This window comes from Falco rusticolus, chromosome 4 (assembly GCF_015220075.1).
Source record: "Falco rusticolus isolate bFalRus1 chromosome 4, bFalRus1.pri, whole genome shotgun sequence".
NCBI classification, from domain to species: Eukaryota; Metazoa; Chordata; class Aves; order Falconiformes; family Falconidae; genus Falco; species Falco rusticolus.
The window spans coordinates 47,115,821-47,135,805 of NC_051190.1; the positions used below are offsets into that span (position 1 = coordinate 47,115,821).

Genomic DNA, 19,985 nt, shown 5'->3' on the forward strand with positions numbered 1-19,985 from the left:
CTCCTGGGACTGGTTCCCCCCCACCTCTGCAGGGTACCTTGAGACCCCCCCATTCAGGACATCCTGAGAATCCCCATAAAGGGCACCCCAAAATCCCACTTGGGACACCCTGAGAAACCTTATCTGGGACCCCCCACCCACGCAGGTCACTCCAAACTCCCCCACTAGCTGGGACGCCCCAAGAGCCCATCGAGGGTGTGCAAAGACCCCTCCTATCTAGGACACCCCCAAACTGCCCTCATCCAGGGCACCCTGTCCCCTGATCACCTGCGCCACAGGTTTCCCCCCCCCCAGGGTGCTCCTAGCACCCACGCATCACTGCAGCCCCACGGCAAAGCCCCGCACCCCCCCCCCCCCCCCCCGAGAAGCCCTGATAACGAGGAAAACCTGCAGCGAGGTAATGAGGTTGGTAACGAGGTATACTGACAGCTGTCTGGGTGCTGCTGCCCATGTGTCCCCATGGGTGCCAGTCCCTGCAGGTGCCACTGCCTGTGGGTGCCACTGTCTCTGGGTCTCCACTGCCCATGGATGTCACCATCTGTGGGTCCCTACAGCAGGTGCCACCCTCCATGGGTGCCACTGCCCATGGATGTCACTGCCTGTGGGTCCCCACTGCCCAGGGATGTCACTGCCTGTGGGTCTCCACTGCCCATGGATGTCACCGTCTGTGAGTCCCTACAGCAGGTGCCACCCTCCATGTGTGCCACTGCCCATGGATGTCACTGTCTCTGGGTCCCCACTGCCCAGGGATGTCACTGCCTGTGGGTCCCCACTGCCCATGGATGTCACTGTCTCTGGGTCCCCACTGCCCATGGATGTCATTGCCTGTGGGTCCCTACAGCAGGTGCCACTCTCCACGGGTGCCACTGCCCATGGATGTCACCGTCTGTGGGTCCCTACAGCAGGTGCCACCCTCCATGGGTGCCACTGCCCATGGATGTCACTGTCTCTGGGTCCCCACTGCCCGTGGTGGCTTGGCCAGCCCCACAGAGCCAGGACGAAGCCTGGGCAGCCAGCTGCCATGCGGAGGTGGCTGTGACTGGGGACAGTGACAAGGGAACGCCCTAGCAGGGCGAGAAGTGGGGGGCAGCAAGCAGCACCGCCTTGTCGGCAGCAGGAGCACCTGTGGGGACAAGGAGGCAGCCAGACCCACAGTGGGGTCACTCGGTGTGAAGAGGGACAAATCCACCTGCTGGGAGAGGGCAGATGTCCCCCCCAGTGATGGCTCTGGTCCCTGTCCCCAGCATCCAAGCTGGCACCTGCTTTTTCCCCAGCTGGGAGATGCATCACTCGGGGGAAAGAACGTGCCCCCCAGCAGCCTCGGGAGGGTCCGCTCCCTCGAGGGCCGGTAGCACCTTCTGGCAGCTGCCTTGGGAGTCTGGCAGAGCACCCAGGGGAGCAGTGGGACCCTGGGGTGCTGGAGGGGTGCCTTAGCCCCATCCCAAGCTACCCTGGCTGCGAGGTTTGTGGAAAGGGGTCTGTGCCCCCATCCCGCATCACAGCCCATGGCCAGGAGGACCAAAACCGGGGCTGGTGCTGAGGATGCTGGAGCAGGCGCCAAGAGGCTGCAGGAAGCGAGACACTGCAGGCAGCACATGAATGCATATATAGTAAAAAGTCTTTATTAAGAAGGCTTTGAAGTCAAAAAATAAAACTCTTGATACAATTTTCATAACCGTCAAGTCAGCTCAGCAAATATATAATCAGTACTTTAGCCATGTAAGGTTAAAGGTCCGTTATTTTCTTTTTAAAATAAAATATATTTTAGTTTTTAAAATTTATTCAATAAAGTACATATTTTCCTATAAATTCCCTACATATACATAAAGAGGTAAAAAATAAAAAAATAAAACTAAAAAAAAAACCCAACAAACAACAAACAAACCCAAAAAACAAAACCAACCACAAAATTAAGAAGGAGATAGAAATCTGTCTGGGTTTTGCAACATGGCATGGTAACTGTGCCCCCTCCATCCCCCCTGCCCGGCCTGGCCCCCCCAGCCATGCCCCCCCAGCCTCTCATCGCATGTTTTTCGGGCAGTCTTCACATTGGCAAAATAGAAGATAGACCTGCGTTACAAAAAAAATAATATATATATATACGTATTCATAGAACTGTCAAGAATCATCCAAAAAAATAACTACATACAAAAAGAAAGACGACGACCAAAAAAATTATAATAATAATAGAATGATTTTAAAAAAATAAAAGACAACCCTTGCGTGTCCTCAAATAAAAAGTGCAACCGGACCTTTTCTTTCTGTTTATTTAACTTTGCAAACTGAATACTGTTATTTGGGAAGGACTGGTGAAGAACAGCTGGGCTTCCTCCTCCCAGCCGCCACAGCTGGGCAAAGAGTTAAAGCTATTCTGTAAACATCGGAGTTTCCTCTTCTCTGCAGTTTCACACCCCTTCTTCCTCATCGTCCTTGTCGGCCCCTTCTCCCCCATCCCTCCCGACCCCCTGGCTTTCGGCCACCCCCCCCCGCCCCACCGTCCTGCCCTCTCCGCCTCTCCAGCCAGCAAGCAGCAGCCTCTCCTGCCCCCCCCCACCCCGTGCGCCCATCGGATCCGTTATTAAATAAAAAGGTTGATTTCAACAGTTTTCAAGTCCTTAAAAAGCTGTGTTGGGGGGGAGGGGAGGGATGCTCGGGCGAGCCGGAGACGGCTAGGAGAAGATGTGGATGGCTTGGGTGGCGGGAGTGTGGCACGCGGGGCACTCGGGCTCAGCTTTGCCGCAGATGCGCATGGCGCACTCCATGCAGAAGAGGTTGTGGCCACAGGGCACCAAGGCGGCGATCACCTCGCTCTCGAAACACACCATGCACTCGCGGGAGCTCTTGCGGTGCCCGTCAGAGCTGCTGGAGTCGGTGGGCGAGCCCGAGGCAGCGGAGATGCTGCCGGGCAGGGAGGAGGAGGAGGAGGAGTAGCCGGTGCTGTTGGAGAAGGAGGAGAGCGAGCCCTGGGTGGGCAGCCAGGACAAGGTGCTGACGGGGTCGCTCTGGATGCGGCGGGCTAAGGGGTGGTCCAGGGCCACGCCGCCGCTCTCGGGGAGGGTGGGCGAGTGGCGCGGTGTGGCCGCGCTGCTGTTGCGTCTCTGCGAGCCGTTGATGGAGGAGCAGCTGCTGAAGGCTTGCAAGGGGTTAGCCGAGCGCTCGAAGGGCGACCAGATGGTGGTGGGCGTCGTGAGGTCGAGGGCCAGGAAGTCGAAGCCGAAGTCGCACTCCTCCGAGCCCAGCGGGGCCGGGGGCTCGCTGAAGGTGAAGCCACTGCTGGTGCTGTAGGGGCTGGTGGGGCTGGCGTCCGCCACCCGCCCGCTGTAGTAGGACTCGGTGGAGGCGCTGCCCAGGGAGCTGAGGCTGTCGTTGCGGAGGGCGGCCGAGGGGCGGTGGGCAGGGTGGGGGGCCTTGGCCCACAGGCTGGCCGTGCTGCCCTGCAGGTCGAGGCAGACGTCGGTGCCGTTGGAGTGGAAGTCGTTGTCGGCGTTGACATCGATGAAGGAGCCTGTCCTCATGGTGATGTGCGCCTCGATCTCCTCCCTCGCCCGGTCCACGTTCTCGGGCATGCCCGTCACCTCGAAGACAGGCTCCTTGTCCCGACTGGGCGTCACGATGTAGGTGTGCGTCTGCTGCTGGATCCGCTTGATGGTGGCTCCCTTGGGCCCCACCACCAGCCCCACCACCCGGTACGGGACCCTCACCTGGATGGTGGTCTGTCCCGGCAGGTTGGGGGGGCCCTGCATCGCTCCTGTCAGACCATTCACTTTGTTGCGCGTCGCCCGGATCATGGAGAAGTGCTCGGCGGCCGAGAGGATCTCCCTTTTCGCCATCTCCACGTCCTCCTTCCTCCCAGTCACGATGAAAACGGGCTCCTCGCCCCTGACTGGCGTCTTGATGTATGTGTTGGTCTTGGCACGTAGAGCTTTGATTTTGCAGCCTGCAGAGCAAGGAGAAGGGGAAAATAAAATGACACGTCAAAGCGGAGACTGCGCAGGGACCCCCTGCCCGGGACGGTGAGATGCAGGACCAGCGGGTCCCTTGGGTTCTGCACCTGCAGCACCGACACCCCTGGAGCAAGGGGGTCCCCCCCGCTTCAAAGGCAGCCAGGGGCTTGCAGTGTGGTGCTGGGGGGCTGCACCATGCCAGGCTCCAGCGTGACCCTCTGCCACTGCCTGCCCTGTGCCGCAGCAGGGACTGAGGACCTGCGGGATGCAGGGTGCAGCCTGGCTCCGGGGGGCTGCGACCACACGTGGGCAGAGGGGCCGGGGCCAGCAGCCACAGGGGCACCTCCTGGGCTGTTGTGGGGAGGGGGAGTCGGGTTTACATGAAAGGTGTTCAAGGAGGTGCAGGATGGCAGGGAAGTGGGATCCTGCAGGTGTGCCGGCACCTCTCACCACCAGCTAAACCCGAGGAACAGCCCCAGCTGCACCCCGACGGCAGCAGCAACGGAGCCGGGGCACCCCGCAGCCGGGCGGCACAGCCCCCCTGCCGCCCCCTCCCTGCCCCCAGGGAGGGAAGCCCAGGGCAGCGAGGCTGGGGCAGGGGTGCTCACGGGACACCGGCTCTCCCCGTACTGGAAAGACCTGCTTCCTCCGCCCCAGGAACATGATTCAGCAGGCAGAGCCCAGGCTGGGCTGCAGGAGAGTGGGACTGGGCTGCCAGCTCTGCCTTCACTTCGCAGAACCCTGGGCAAGCCCCTGCCCCTCTTCTCCCGTGGGCAAGCTGGGCTCCGTGGGCAAGTCCCTGCAGTGCCCAGCTGGCCAAAGGCTCCTGCCCACGCCAGGGTGGCTGCCACTGCCCTCGCCCACCGGTGCAGCCCCGCTCCCCGCAACCCCAGCCTTGCTAATTGCATCCGCTCTGCCCGCTCCAGTGCATGCACTTAATTAAATCCACATGAGCCAGGAGCTCAGCACCACCGGCCGCCCTCCGCTCCCGGCACACGAGGGTGAGTGACCCCCCCTGCCTCCCACCCCCCACCCTGAGCTTTACCCAAAGCAAAGTAGGGAGCCTGGGGGGCTGGAGGCTGCCCCAGCAGAGCCCCAAGAGCCAAGAGCCACACGCCGGCGTGGAGAGCTCGGTCCCGGCAGCCACAAGCCCTGGCCGGCTCCTCTGCAAAGGGCTCAAGGGCTCGCTCTGGGCGCTGCTCCTCCTCTTCCCAGACACTCCTGGAGGAAGGGCAGGGCTGCTCTTCCAGCTGGAGAAGGGAAAGCCCTGGAAGGCTGAAGGGACCCGGCCAAGGGGGTGGCACATGGCACTCAGGGACGTCTGTCCTAGTCAGGCAAAGCAACCCATGCTCGCTACCAGCTGGGAGCACAGGGGGCACGCTCCTCCTGCGGACCCCAGCGCAGGGCATTTACCGGGGTATGAAGCATCATGAAGAACAAGAAATAAAAAACCTGCCAAAATAAGCGAGTTGCGGCTGTCCCAGGGGGCACAGCCCGGCTCTTTGGAAGAGCTAACCCCTCTGAGAGCAGGACACCAGCCTCTCTGGACACTGCCTCCAAAAAACCTGGAGAGCAGCCCTGGGATGCTGCAGCCCTACACCCACCCTGCTGCTGCCTGCAGGGTCCCGGGATGGCGACAGGCGGATGGGAGGGGCAGTCTGGGACGGAGCAGGCAGAGAAGCAGCCAGACAGACCTGGGGGGCTGAGATCTCCCTCCGACGGGGGGAAAACCCTCCGGATTTCTTACAAGCCAGGCTGGCAGCGTTGGAAGGCCACCTCCAAGCACGTGACGTTGGAAAGCCACCTCCAAGCACTTGATGCAATCAAAGCAACGTCCACCCTGCCTTGCCCCAAGGATTTGCTCCCGGCTTGGGGCAGCGGGACAAGCCCATGTCTGACCCTCGGTGCGAGCCTGGCCAGGCAGGGCTGGGGACTGGGGACACACGATGCTGCCCGTTCCCCAGAGCTGGGGAAGCCACCGAGCGGCTGCGGGGACGCACGGAGCAGGAATGTGGGTGGAGAAGGGTTTGTCCAGGCTTCTCCTAATTTAGGACAACAACTGGAAGGTGTATTTGTGGCTGGGGGCAGATGGTGGGGAAAGCAATAGCCCAGTCACTGGGGCACAACCAGCAACCATCGAAAGTGATTTTTTATTTTTTTTTTTAAGTGTGTGCCAGCTTCTAGAGGCTGTCCAGAGCGAGGTGCCTCCAACTCCCATGTTTTCCTCCCCGATTTATTCTGGTACCTGCTATAAGCTCTCCCCCTGCTTGGCAAACTGGGATGAGTGTGGTGGCAGCGGGCAAGGGCAGCCGCCCTGGGAGCCACCACGGGGCTCTGCCGGTGCTGCCCTGCACACCAGCCTCGCACCTGAGGTCCAAAATTTGCCCTTCGCAGCAGGAAGCTGCAATTCCAAGATCCCAAGGTATCGGCAGCCGCCAGGAGCTGCAAACAGGAGTTGCCTGGGAGCGTGTCCCATGGGGGACATGGCACAGCGAGGCTTTTCCTCGCCCCACTCCACCACGCCGGCTGCACTGGTGGGACCGAACTGATGCTACGGCAGCACAAAATGGAGGAAGAGCATATCCTGCTGCTCCTTGCCAGCCCTTCCTAGGGGCAAAGCCAGAAACCTGGGTTAAAAACTAAAGGGGTGCCCGGCTGGGCCAGCTCCACTCTCCTCAGACAAGCAGGGCAGGAAAAACACACACGACCCGCGGCTGCCAGATGCTGCCGGGGCCACCCATGGCACAGCAAATCGCACTGTGGGTCAGAGCTGTTTTTTCTAATCCTGGCGTAAAAGAGGACGGCAGTGGGGGTGCTGGCTCGCCCCCCTGCCTGCCCACAGAACCACGCAGGGAAACCTCATGGCACAGGAGGCAGCCACCGGGGAAGTTGCTTGCCCGAGGCCACGTGCTGGCATCCGCACCAGGAACCGCGCTCAGAGCCTCCATCACTGCAACACCCCGGCGAGGGCTCCCAGATGGCTGCGTCAGGGATGTGGTGGGGGCCAAGCCAGGACCACCCCATCCCCCAGCCACCCCTCGGCCACGGGGACCCTCGGGAAGCAGCAGGTCCCAAACGCCCGGACCGGGAAGGATGCGCAGCCCCCCCGGGGTAGCATTCAACGAAGCACCTAACCTGCCCCCGGCACAGTGAGCAACAGGTCTGCAACACCAGGACCTGGTGAGGACACCCGTCACCGCAGTACAACCTGCCCACAACGCTGTCACACCATGCCCAAGCCCCCCGAAAGCCAGACGTACCCAAACCGCACAGCACAGGCGGTTTAACCAGCAACCTGCAACTGGAGGAACGATCCACACCAGTACGAGGTATTTCAGTCACGTCCCCACAAGCCCCAACCTGAGCACATCATCGCGGATGGCTGCATCCCCGTGATATGCTGCTGTGGCACCACCATCCATCCCACCGGAATGGGGCTGGAGCGGGGGCCACCAGGCGTTGCCGGCAAACCCACCACCTCGCCCTGGCACCGCCGGACCCAGCACCTCACCTCAGCCAAGTGGCAGTGGTTGGCATCCCCACGTCCTACGGTTGGCATCCCCAGGTCCTAACCTTGCCGAGGGCCAGCACGCAGCGTTAATGACGAGAAGGGAGGAAGACAAGGTGCCAGACTTTGCTACACGGCTATGAACAAGACAGCTTTAAAATCACTTTTCAGATCCAAACCAAAAACCCAAAAGCAGGGTGAGGGGACGGGGGATGGGGGGCAGCCCCAACAGACCCTTCTCAACGCCACAGCCTGGGTCTCACAGGGCCCGGGGGTGGCTCGGTCCCCACGTTACAGAGCTCAGAGTCCCTGTGGGGCCAAGTTCGTCACAACCCACGGCCGTACTCAGCTGCGAGCCAACATTCCCATTCTGGGGGTCTCAAGCATGTGCAACCCCACCGAGCCCCAGCCCCTCACATTGTCACCCAGCTCTGCCTGCAGAGACGGCACCAATGGGAGAGTGTGAGCCGGCTGCTCCTCTCAAACCCTCCTGTCTCCACACTCTTCCTCCCACTGCCACCAGCTCCCAGCCACCCTCTGCCCACCCCGTGCAGCTGCCGGCACGTTCTGCTCCGCAAAGCCGCCTTGCAGAGCCACGGTGCCCTGGCTGCACCATCCCACCTGCCCTTGGGCTGGGAAGTCGTCAGTTTTGGACAAGAAACAGAATCCCAGAGGATTCTCCCCGGGATGATGCGGTGATGGAGGCTGTGCCCCCTGAAGGCCCCCTGGGCACCACCAAAGAGGACATTGCCCCCTGCCAGGAGCCCCAGTTGGATCAGGGCTGCGAGCGTCGCAGGAGCCCACGCAGACCCACAGAGCACAGGCTTGGAAGTGCCTCCCCATACTCTGCGCTCCGGCCGTTCCCCAGCCCAGGGAGAAGAGACCTGGTGCAGCTCACCCCCTCGCTGGTCCCTGGCACGTCCAGCACCTGCTCCGACGGAAGGTTGCCTCCTCCACCTAATACAGGCAAAGCCAGCTGATCCCCTTGGCCAGGCCACGTCTCCGTGTGCCCAAGGAGCTCTGCAGCTGCAGTGCCCCGCTCGGAGCTACAAAAACCCAAGCAGGAGCCTCTGATGGCATCAACCAGGAGGACCGTGTTTGTCACAGCCTCCGCAGCCCAGGAGCCAGCTGATGCCTCATGCCCAGCCCTCTGGAGCCTGCTACCCGTTGCAGAAAGATGTTGCCTTGCCTCTTCCCCAGCTCTGCAGCATCTCCCAGGCTCCGACCCAGCGTTACAGCCCTCACGCTCCCCTTCGCTGCAGGCGAATGGCACAGGACGCACCAGGACAGGGCCAGGGGCAGAAGATGTTGCACCTCCATTGTATCTCACCTCCCCTCTTGCCGGGTGCTTCTTCCCACCTCTCTGCAAACAGTAATTAATTCATACTTGCAACCACACTGCAGGAGGCAAGCACATCACACCTTCGCTGCTTCTTCTCCAGACACCGGGAAAAGCGAGGCAGGGAGGCTGGGCTCCGCGCCTCGGGCCAGAGAGGAAGAAGATCGTGCCAGAGCCAAGACGCGCAGGCAGATACTTCAGCGATCAGATCAATCTGCGCGACCAACTTCAGGAGTTTCTGGCTCTGCTGTGACTCGGAGAGCTGGGCGGAGGCAGCTGGGCCAGCCTCAAAGGATGCAGCGTGATGGGCAGAGAAGAGCAGAGAGCAGCAGCCCAGGTCTCAGAAATAACAAGAGGATTCACGGCGGCCTCAGCAATCCACTGCAAGTTTGCAGATGCTCGGGCTGGCCCAGAAACTGGGGCCTGTGGTCTCCCCGCGCATCCTCCCAGCGCCGAAACACCCGCCGCGTTTTGCCAGGGAGGAGAGCTGCTGTATTTCATCCTTCCCTGGATCTCCCCTTCAAGCATCCCAGCATCTTGCATAAACAGCAACTTTCCCAAATCCTTCACAAAGCTGCCAACAGTCCCTGCATGTCGCAGATGGGGAAGCAGAGCCCGGGAAAGGAGCTGGGTCCCACGGGAGGCACGTGGCGTGGGAGGGGAGCAGAGCCTGGGGGGCTCTTGGCTGCGCTAGCCACCTGTCACCCCCCTGGCCTCGCTGGGGTGCTGCTGGAAATGCACCTCTGAAGCTGGGACACCGGGGAGTGGTGGCAGCACGGTGCCAACACAGGAGAACCAGGGTGACTCTGACGTCCAGCCCGCCCCACGCTCCCGTCTCCCCTTTCCACAGCGATTCTGTGCCCAGCACCGCTCGCCCTGCCGGTCAGCAAGCTGAGCCCGCACCACTGCCCACAGCACTTTTTGGAGATGGTCCCTCCCACGGCAGGAGTCATGAATGGGCTTGCACGCAAAGGCACAGCCACGTAACCCCGCCAGGCCACGCTGCCTTTTGCTAGCCAGCCGGGCACGGAGAAGAAACGCTGCAGATCCCGGCTGGCAGATGCTGATCCGGACAAGAGGTCGTAGCAACAGCCTCTCCAGCCCAGTCAAGAAAACACAGATCAGCTTTTACACAACAGAGATTGACATGCTGAGGTGCTGCTGCTGATCCCTTTTGGAAAGGGTTAAATTAGCAGGTCTGGAGGAAAGAAATTGAAGAAAAAACAGAACTCTGAGATATCATGTCGGTCCAACAGCCTCTGCCCCACCTCAGCCCGCGCAGGACAGCCACGTGCTGGTCTGACAGGCAAAGCTGGGACCTCCCAGGATGTCCCTCCTCGCCCTGATGGTGGCAAGAGGCCACCAGGCTCTGGGGACAGCAGGACCAGTCCCAAAGCTGTGGGGAGAGACAGCCAGCCTCAACTCAGGACCTTTCCAGGGCACCCAACACCCCCGTCTTCAGCCCTTCCCACACTCCAAGCTCGGCAGCACCACACGTGCCAGCTCTCCCCGGGCTGGGCAGCGCAGGAAAGAGGGGATGACGGAGGAACACAGTGAGGGAGGCCAGCCCAGCCCTGGCACACCTCACCAGCGGGGCGATGCCAGGCCTGCCAAAGCACCCCCAGACTCAGCCCCACGCTGCTGCGCAGCCAGAGCCCTGCTGCCATGGGACTGCCGAGGGAAACTCGCCCAGAGGGACCTGGGGACCGGAAGGACCCGGGAGCCAGCACGGCTGTGGGAGGAAGAGACAGGTAGATGGGCTCTGCCTGTTCTCGAGCTTGGTGCGAGACCCAGCGAGGCGGGCAGCTGCGGGCGACCACAGCATCGCCCCTGCTCGTGCTGCCCTGCCCTCACACACCCCTGATTCAACGCAGCTACCGGAGAGGAGCTGGAGCACAAAGATGCTCCTGTCCCCTCGGATGCTGCCCAAGCACACCTCCTGCCAGCAGAACCAGGGCTGGGGGGTCCCAAGCACCCCCCTCCATGCCAAACACCCAGCACAATGGGCCGCGAGCTGCAGAAAAGCCGAGAGCAGGAGAGGGGCAGGAACATGCCGTGGGGAGAGTCACTCCAGCCCATTACCAGCCGACCTTCGAGCCCACTGGTGGGGCACGGTGCCCCCCGCCCCCCCTCCTCAAGCTGGTGTACTAATTGCTTTCACAGCTCTCTTCTAGGAGTGCCGTGAGCCCACAGAGCTCAGCAAGCACCCGAACCCCGCACCGGGCAACCGGGACAGGTCCCTGGGTGCACGTTTAACGTGTCGGGGTGCCAGAGGCGCAGCACAACCCCCAGCCCCAGCCAGCCAGGGTGCCAAGCAGCAGCTCACCGGACTCACCGAGCCAACGTGGTCCAGACCCCGTGACGGGTTTTCCCTCAAGCTGCCAGCCCCCCCGCGTTGCATGGAGCCCACTGGCGAGGCCACAGCATCCAGGTCCCCATCCAGCGCATCCAGCAGCACCATCCTCCGGAGCAGGACGCGGCGCTGAGCTCCGCTCCTCGGGTGCCATCAGCGGGCTCCGCCGTGCCGCTGGGGTACCCCGGTGGGGCTCAGCCCCCGGGTGGGGCTCAGCCCCTGGGGTGGTGGGACTGGTGAGGGGTGTGCGGAAAGTTGGGGAGCCGGACGCGGGGCCGGCTGGGAGGCGGCGCAGGCCAATGGGAAGCGCAGAGCATGATGTCACCGCGCTCATCGCAGCGTGGCTCTGGCTAACAAAGAGAACAATGAGGCTGCCCAGCGCCCCGCTTCCCCCCAGGAAAAACAGACCCTCCAGCCCCCTGCCCCGCAGTCCCCCGGCCGGGGGAGGAGGGGGGGAAGCCGGGGGCAAGGCTGACCCTGCGTGGCCGAACCCCCCCGGAGCCAGGCTCGCCATCGCCACCGGGATGCCTGCGGACCGCTGCCCCCCTTTCTGATTTTTCCCCCCGAAATTCTCCTCCACGGGATCTTTTTTTTTTTATTTTTTTCTTTTTTTTTTAAAAGGTGAAACTTTGGTCCGGGGCGATTGCGGCTCTCCCGGAGACAAAGCCCCGGCGGCACACCCACCCGGGGGAGCGGGGCCGAGGCGTGCCCGGGTCCCTTTGTGACAGCTGAGCGGGGCTCCGCGCCCCCCCCCCCTCATTACCCAGTGGATTAATTATCGTTGATAGCCAAAGCCCGCGACACGGAGCGGCGCTGACACGCCAAGACACGGAGCCGGAGGGAGTGGGGCGGGGGGGGAGGCGGCGCCCGGGTACAATGAACCGGAGCCTCCGCCGCGCTCCGGCGGCTCCCACGGTCACGCGTGGCGCCGGGTACACGCCGTTACCCCGCAGCGCCGGGGCCCGGGCCGGCACCGAGCGGCGCCGCTCGCCCTCCCCCCCGCGTTAACCTGCCGCCCCCGCGCCGCCGGGACAAAGCCCCGAGAGCGGCCCGAAGGCAGCGGGGGGCAGGGGGGTCCCCGCGCGTCGGGGGTTACCTTGCCGGCCCACGATCTCGGCGACGTGCTCGGAGCTGGGCACGGGCACGCACTCGGTCATGTTCACGCTCTTCTTCCTGCTCCCCGGCGCGCCCAGCGGCTCGGCCAGCAGCGCGCCGGCCGGCGCCAGGTGCGGGGCGAAGTTCCCGAAGGCGGCGGGCGGGGAGGCGGGGCCGGGGGCCGGCGGGGAGCCGCCGCCGCCGCCGCCGCGTTCCCGCACCTGCAGGCCGCCCGCCGCCGCCTCCGGTTCCGCCGGCCCCGCGCCGCCCGCCTCCGCCGCCCGCCGCCCGCGCTCGCCCGCCTCCTCCAGCCCCAGCAGCGAGAGCTGGTCCAGGGCGAACCTCAGGGCGGCGGCTTCGTCCTGTGCCGGCGGCGGCGGCGCCTCCCGCTCCCGCCCGGGCTCGGGCTCCGGCGGCGGGTCCTGCCCGGCGGGCGGCGGCGGGCTGAGCAGCGCCAGGCAGCGCGGCGGGCCGCGGGCGGGCTGCCCGCCCTCGGGCTGGTAGATGGAGCCGGGCATGGCGGCGGAGCGGCGGCTGGCCGGGAGGGAGCGGAGCGGGGCGGTGGCGGTGCCCGGTGCCCGCCGCACGCCGCCTCCCTGCGCGCTCCCCCCCCCCGACCCGCCGCGCCGCCCCGCCCCCGCCCCGCCGTCACCACGCCCCGACAATGGGCCGCGCCCCGCCGCGCGCATGCGCCCCGCCCCGGCCCCGCCCCGCCGCAGGAAGGGGCGGCCCCGCCCCCGCCCCGCCGGCTCCCGCGTGTCCCACCGCCCCGCTCCCCGGCCCGTTGCCCCCCCCGCCCCGCCCCAAGCCCCGCCCCCCTCCGGACACCGTACCCCCCGTATCCCCCTGCCCCCAGCCCCACTCCCCCGCGTGTCCCGTCCCCACGAACGCACGAAGCCGGGTCGAGCCCCGTCTATCGCGCCACGGCAAAACGCGGGGGGGGGGCGCGGGCAGGGGGCCACGGGCCCCACAGCCAGGTTGCAGGGCACAGCCGCGGCAGCCCCCTCCCTCCCCCCACAGCTCCCACCCCGGTGGCTGCTGTCCCAGACCCCCCACGGCAGGAGGGCGCAGGCCAGAGAAGGGGGCACAGGCTGGAGGAGGGGGCGCTGCCCTGCGCAGCCCCTTTATTAATAGACACCAGGGCCAGAAGGGGAGGCCCCTCGCTGGCACCAGTGCCCCCCGTGCCACACGCACTCAGGGGTGCAGAGCTGCAGCCAGCGGCTCCTGGGGCACCCCAGGGTGCTTCCCTCTTCCCGAGTCGCTCCAGAACTGAAAAATTTTTGTCCTGTCTCCCACCTTTCTCCCTTGGTTCTTTAGCTCCTGCGCCACAGGACTCAGCAGCTGCTGCTTCAGAGCCAGGATGCCCCGAGACCACTGGGATCTCGCCACATTCCCAGGCCACCACTGCCAGGGCTACTGGCCCCACGGCAGCGGCTGGCCCGCTGCACAAGTGGCCTCCAGTCATTTGTTCCACCTGGAGCCTCCACAGCTGGAGCTTGATGGAGCTTGTGGAAACCCCGGTGGCGATGGCACAACCCACGACTTCACTGTCGCAGCATCGAGACCATGATCAGCTCAGGTGCCACCTCAACTGCCCAGGCACTCCACAGGCCCTGTCCTCAGACTTCATCTTCTCCGTTCTCACGGGACTGTCTCCCCCAGTCGCTGCCTTCGGGACTAATTCAGCCATTTTTCTTGGGATTCTCTTTAACTGCAAGAACCATCGGTGTCTGGTCCAGGAACCCCCATGGCAGATGTTTCAGATGCTGGGAAACATCAACTCTCCTGGTCAGTGGCCCAAGTGCATGAACACGTGGCCCATCCTTGTGCCCCCAAGTTTGGCCCTTCAGCCAGTGACACTTCTACGGGGAAGGACTTTCACCTTCTGATACTCGCAGGGGGTGACCTTAAACTTCTGTGGGATCTTTCCAGCGAAAGAACAGCCACCAGGAACTGCCGACTCCTTTCCATTCCTCTTACGTGCCAACTTAACGTCTTCCAGGTGCAAAGAAGTTTCTCAAGAACAAGCAAGCAGCTTCTTCTCCTCCTGTTTTACCTCTGGAGGCCTTGGCACCGAGCTCCCACCAGCTCCTTCTGGCTGCCGCAGGCGACTGTAGCAACTTCTATTTTCCCCCAAAGTGTTCATGGCTCAACTTCATGGAGATCCGTCCGTCTGTACCCATCCAGACTCCCGGGTGTTTACATGGCACGAGCGCAGCTCCGGGAATCCTCCCACTTCAAACTCCTCTTCCCCACGCCACGAGCTGCTGGGAGAGCGGCAGGCTCCGGCGTGCTGCAGGCAGCTCGCACCCACTGCGGGCTGGAGTGTCTCCTCTGGGGACAGATGCAGCAAAATCAGCAGATTTGAGCCACGCAAGCTGGCGGTGAGACATCTCCTGCTCTCACTTCCCGAAATATTTAACCTAGTAAGTTGAAACACCTCACTAAACTTCTAAAAATAGTGGCATTTCCATTACTTGAGACAGAAGAGCACAACTCCTCCCTTCTGAGTTTCTCCCCTTTGCAGAAAATGTAGAAAACTTGCTCATGACCAACACTGTCTCTGCTAATTTCTCTGGGCCACCTGCACCAACACCAAAGGGCTACACCTGCCTCTGAACCTGCCTGCATGGCTCCTTGTGTCCCTGCAGCGAGTCTGACACCCACTGCCATGATCCTCGCCACCGCGGGCCACCGCGTCACTGTCTCTCGACCCCCACCAGAAGCGCTGCACCGTGCAAACTCACCTCGGGACCTGCAGTGCTGTCCCCAAACGCTGCCATTTTTGCCTACTCTGTGTTCAGTCCTCTGGGGAAATTACTACATCAAGTCCAACACCACCCAAAGAAACTGCCAGTTGTTATTTTAAGTGCTTTTGGCAAACCTGGTTTGTAGATCTTATGCCTGTGATCTGCTCCATTTTCAGCAGAACTAGCTCGCATTTTCCTTCTTAGGAGTCTTACTTTCCCTCCTGACACGAAGTTGCCTTTGGGTTTTTTTTAACCTGAGTAATTAGCAGGTCTTTAAGAGACTCCTGTCTTCCATTAACAGAGAAAATGGATGATACAAATCAGAGAAGTTCTTTAGCACAACAGCACAACCAGACAGAAGTTCCAACTTCCCTGAACACAAGAGAAGAGAGAAGGCACTTCTGCTTCCAAGACCATCCCTCCGGCTGGTTTCCCCGTTCCCTAGCAAGGCACAATCCCTGTACATTAACAGGGAATTAAGGAACGCCGGACTAAAAGCAAAGCAGAGGTGTGACACTGGGCTGTTTTCTGTATGGGGAAACAGAGCAATGCAACTACAGCAGAGTAATCGGTACCACCGCCGCTACGCGAGCCTAACTCCCCCAGGTACAATTCTGCAACAGCCACTCTTACTCCAGGTCAGGTGTGCAAAGGCGGGCATTACCACAACCTAGCTAGGATATTTATTCTCCTATAAAACCCATCCTTTTATAGACCATCGTAAACCTTAAACTGACCAACACCCCACCCGCCCCTGTTATCCATTTGCCTAAATCACTGCACATCAGCCAAATGTTACAAATGGGATCCAAAGTTTAGAGGGGAAAAAAATACTTTTAAAGAACTATTGTAGTTGCCCCTCTCACTCTTCAGGAGATCAAACTGCTTTCTGCACTGTTCTTCAAGCACATGCAAACATAATGCAAAAAGCACGGGCTTTGAGCACAGCACAGAAGAGGTGGTACAGCTTGGAGAAGAATTAAAAAAAAGTCCTTATTGTGTGTGGGAAGGCTTAAGGGAATATTTCAGCACATCAGGAGCTGAATCACTGCATGTAGGTGGAGCCAGACAGATTGACAAGATCTCTAACTTGAAAAATGACCTAAGTCTGAGATCAATCATCTCACAAAGTAGCTGACTGAGGGAACAACATATGGAGACAGCTCAAGGTGATGAGGCTCAATGTCAACATGACATGCAGAAACTGTATTAGAGAGATACGCTGCAACTGACCAACTGTTTTATAACTCAAAACATGGCCCCCTGTGATCCTGTCGGCACCAACGGCTGAGCAGCCTTTTTTCCGTTACCACCACCACGTTTCCTTAATGGAGCTCCCCGCCACAGCAGCGCGGAAACCAGCCGCCAGCAAACAGCTCTTCTGCGTGCATTAAATTAGCAAAGAAGCTGACTTTCAGGGAATGACCTCAGAGAAGCTGTGGAGTAGCTACTTGATGGAAAACTAAGAATTAATTGCAGATCAGACAAAAGCATGAAAAATAAAAAGACGGTACACCAAAGCTTTCAAGTTTTACAGCCCTTCGGATCGCTCAACCCCACAAAATGTGGTTGACAGGCTAATCCAGGAACTGGACTCAAGTTACAAATGAAACCAGGTAGTAACTTTTTAGTATTCCTCTCCTTCCAAAAGCTTAGATGTGGGGGTCTATTTATCAGAAGACCTGTAATTTGCATATGCAAATGAAGCCAGATTCCTACAGCTAAGAGTTCCCGCATCTCACTGCTAGAGACAAACCAGTTCAGAGGCTGTTCCTTGCCCTACTATTCCAATTCTGCATGGTTTCCGTGTGTGACTCTGCAAGGTAAGAAAAATCCACTAAATGTTAAGAGATGTATTTAATGAATTAATTATTAATTTACAATTCTCGGTAAACATTATTTCTTACTAGCAGTTCATGTTGTACCAGTTCTCATCAATACTAAATTAGATTGCTAACCAATAACTGTGACAATTTCAAGTGCAATTTGGTGGGTCCTTCTGAAGGCCGAAATCTTTTTTTTAACTCCTCATTCTCATAAATGCTCTGTCACTGTAAACATCATTTAGCAAATGCTGTTCTGTGCTGTACCCTCACATACTCCGGTCAGTCATGGGGTCAAACTGAGGGGTAACGGTTTTCCCTCATTAGCTCAAGGGAACAGAGTTGATCCCTGCTAATCTGAGAACAAATCCAAGTTTTTAGCTCACTCCATCACATACAGGACATTATTTTCTGTGCTGCAGAATCAGTAGTAGGCGCCTTCTCATGGCTTATCTAAAGCGGGGAGTTAAAACGTGCAACACTAGGAACCTTGACGAATGACAAAGGAAAAGTCTGTTACGAAGCAGCTCCAAGCGTACGCAGAAATGTCTGTTCAGGGTGCCAACAGCTAAGAATATGCATTTTATCTGATAGTGAGGAAGTGGTATCATCCAAAGATTTGCACGGGCATCCGGACTCTTAAAGACTATTCTTATGGGCATGATCCCAAATAAACGGGATTGTCTGACTGGAGAGTTAATCCTGACAAACTTACTTTTTCTTCATTAAACAAATATCCTCCTGTTGCCTCCCCCTTGAAACATGTTATCGTACCTCCTTTTTGAGGACCGGGAGAGTCAGTCTAGGTAGAATGGGCTCTCCATGACAAAAAGGACATGACTCAAGAGTGATGAAAGACTAGTTATCCTTTCCGATGTTCTGCTTCATCTACCTCCTGCAGGTAGTAAAGAGCAGAGGTGAGGGGAAACCCCAAACCCAGGCCACCAGGCATAGAATCAAAGGAAGAACCGAATGCACAGGCAGGTTATCAGACCTCAGACCCCAGGAAGAGATCTAAACAGAAGGCAGCAAAAAATCCAGGCGCAGATGACACGGCCACACTTCCTTTAAGTGCGAGACTTTGCATTCGAGGTCCCAGGGCCTCCTGCCATTTGCAGCAGCTGCTCTGACCCTGCAAGTCCTGCTGGGGAGCCTGGAAGGAGCCGCTGGGTTGGGCACGCTGTCGATCATCGGAGAGAGCTATCGAGGGGGTAAGATGCTAAAACACGCTCCCACATACAGCAGTGGGAATGTTACCTCTAAGGCAACTGTCAACGGCAAACAGCAGAGAAGAAAGGCAAGAACATATTTCATAATGATCTTAAAAGAACAATTAGAAGTTGACATGCAGGAGCTAAGACAAAGTTAGACAGGGATGAATACGTATTAGGTCAGGAAATTTAAGGGGAGAGGATTAGAAGTAATATCCAACAACAGAAATAAGGCTGGAAAGAAAGCTTCAGGTGAACAGCTAGCTTGTCTGTTCTGAAGGATAAAGTCTTAAGCCAGGGAGACCGCTACTACAGGGCTACACAACACATAGCACAGAGACAGAACGGCCCTGCCACTCTGTACAAGGTGCAGCAGCATCCCTAGATTTGAAGCCTTTTGAACATATGCTGATGCAGCCTTGAGCTGTGCAAACGGGCGCCTTTTGCAGGACTCATTTGACACAAGGAAACATTTCACTAACAGGATAGCTTGCTGTCACTTCCCTCCCTTCCTCAAATCACCATGGCCAGCTTGTACAAGACTAGTTTTCAACAAGACAGCTGCAAAATACGTTTGTTTTTTTTTTTTTTTCTTAGAAAATCTCTTCACTCGTACTCGCATTCAACATTTTTGTACTTTACAGAAAAGAGCAGCAGGACAATCTCTTAAAGCTATAAAGAAGCAAAACTACCTCAACCAGGAGCTGATAAACCGGCATTGATGAAAAGCTTTCATTCAGCAGTCTGCCTCGTACGCAGCGGGTGTTTTCAGTTCCCACACTTACCAGTTTACTGGTGAAAACACATTTCTGATTTGGGAAGTTCATTTCAGCTAGCCTCCTTTCACATGGGAGTGTACTCTTACCCATGAATTCTAACTTCAAAAATATTTTGGATGTAATATTATCACTAGAAAACAACTCGCAGCCATGACACCGAAGCCTCCATAGACAGGGTTTAACATGCCTACATTCCCGGAGTCCAGCCATGTCACTCATGACTGTTTTCCTTTCCTGATGTGCTCAGTTTACAAGCAAGAAAACTCCTCCCTTTTCTTGCTCAACAGCCAGTTCAGCAAGTTCAATTTCAGATGTGAATCAAGCTAACTTTTCCTGGGCAGAACCACCTACAAAAGTTTTGCAGGCCAAATCCAGACTGTACCAATATCCATGTAAATTCATTACTTTTTTTTGACTGCACAAAATTTCATCCGACTCAAATTCAGTAAAAATAACGCCGGTAATACAAACAGGGAGACAGTTACATTCCCTTTAACTATGTTAGTTTTGCAAAACAAAGCAGAGAAAAAAAAATAGTTGAGCCATCTTAATGAAACAGCTCCAACACACTTTGCACAAGATAAAATCGGAAGTTTTAAACAACAAGGAGTCGCTTTTTACAAAGTTCCCTTTGAAGAGTAAAACGGCATTTTGAGGGTTTTCATCCTATCTACCAACATCAACGAAACCACCTCCGCATCTCCTCCAACCAGTGCCCTCTAGAATGAGGCAGGCTGCTGTTTCCAGATAAAACAAGAAAAACCTGACTGAGCATGACACAGCATAAGAAATGTAGCTTTTTGAACTTGGGTGGTATGCATCCAAAATTACAGTCTACAGAAAAAGATGCAAAACCTTAGCTGTACTGGACAAGATCCTACCCCTTAGTGAAGCTGCATAAGGACCATTAAAATGTTCTTATCTATTCCCTCCAAAGAGGATTAAACCGTATCAATGTAACTATTGATACTGGTGCTATTGTTTTAGTAGGGAAAAAAAAATCAGAATAGCTTACCAGTGCAAACAGCGTGCAGGACAACCCTAAGGCTATTTCACACTGCAGCTCCTTAGTACTTACATTTATAGTATCTGAGGGCAACAGGAAGGTGCCATTATCATCGATGGAAAGAACTCCCAGTTTCAAAAGCATCCCCTCACTAGCACTCCTCCAACGGAACAACGG

General features: G+C 58.3%; 1 protein-coding gene across 1 annotated transcript; it reads right to left on the reverse strand.

Annotated features, from left to right (window-relative positions):
• Positions 1 to 2,505: 2,505 nt before the first annotated feature.
• Positions 2,506 to 12,853, reverse strand: MEX3D (mex-3 RNA binding family member D). The gene is made up of 3 exons (XM_037382588.1): positions 12,512 to 12,853; positions 12,241 to 12,460; positions 2,506 to 3,937 (listed from the first exon to the last, which is right to left on the reverse strand). Exons 1-3 carry the CDS (start codon positions 12,755 to 12,757, stop codon positions 2,670 to 2,672), a joined length of 1,734 nt encoding a protein of 577 aa, XP_037238485.1. The 5' UTR covers positions 12,758 to 12,853; the 3' UTR covers positions 2,506 to 2,669.
• Positions 12,854 to 19,985: the final 7,132 nt, after the last annotated feature.

Excerpts from the sequence above, each read along its gene's own strand:
- MEX3D (XM_037382588.1), bottom strand. The coding sequence starts at position 12,757 with ATGCCCGGCTCCATCTACCAGCCCGAGGGCGGGCAGCCCGCCCGCGGC. Across the intron at positions 12,461-12,511 it reads GCGGGCGGCGGGCGGCGGAG|GTGCGGGAACGCGGCGGCGG; the intron begins GCGGGCGGCGCG and ends GGCGGCCTGCAG. Across the intron at positions 3,938-12,240 it reads CGAGATCGTGGGCCGGCAAG|GCTGCAAAATCAAAGCTCTA; the intron begins GTAACCCCCGAC and ends CTTGCTCTGCAG.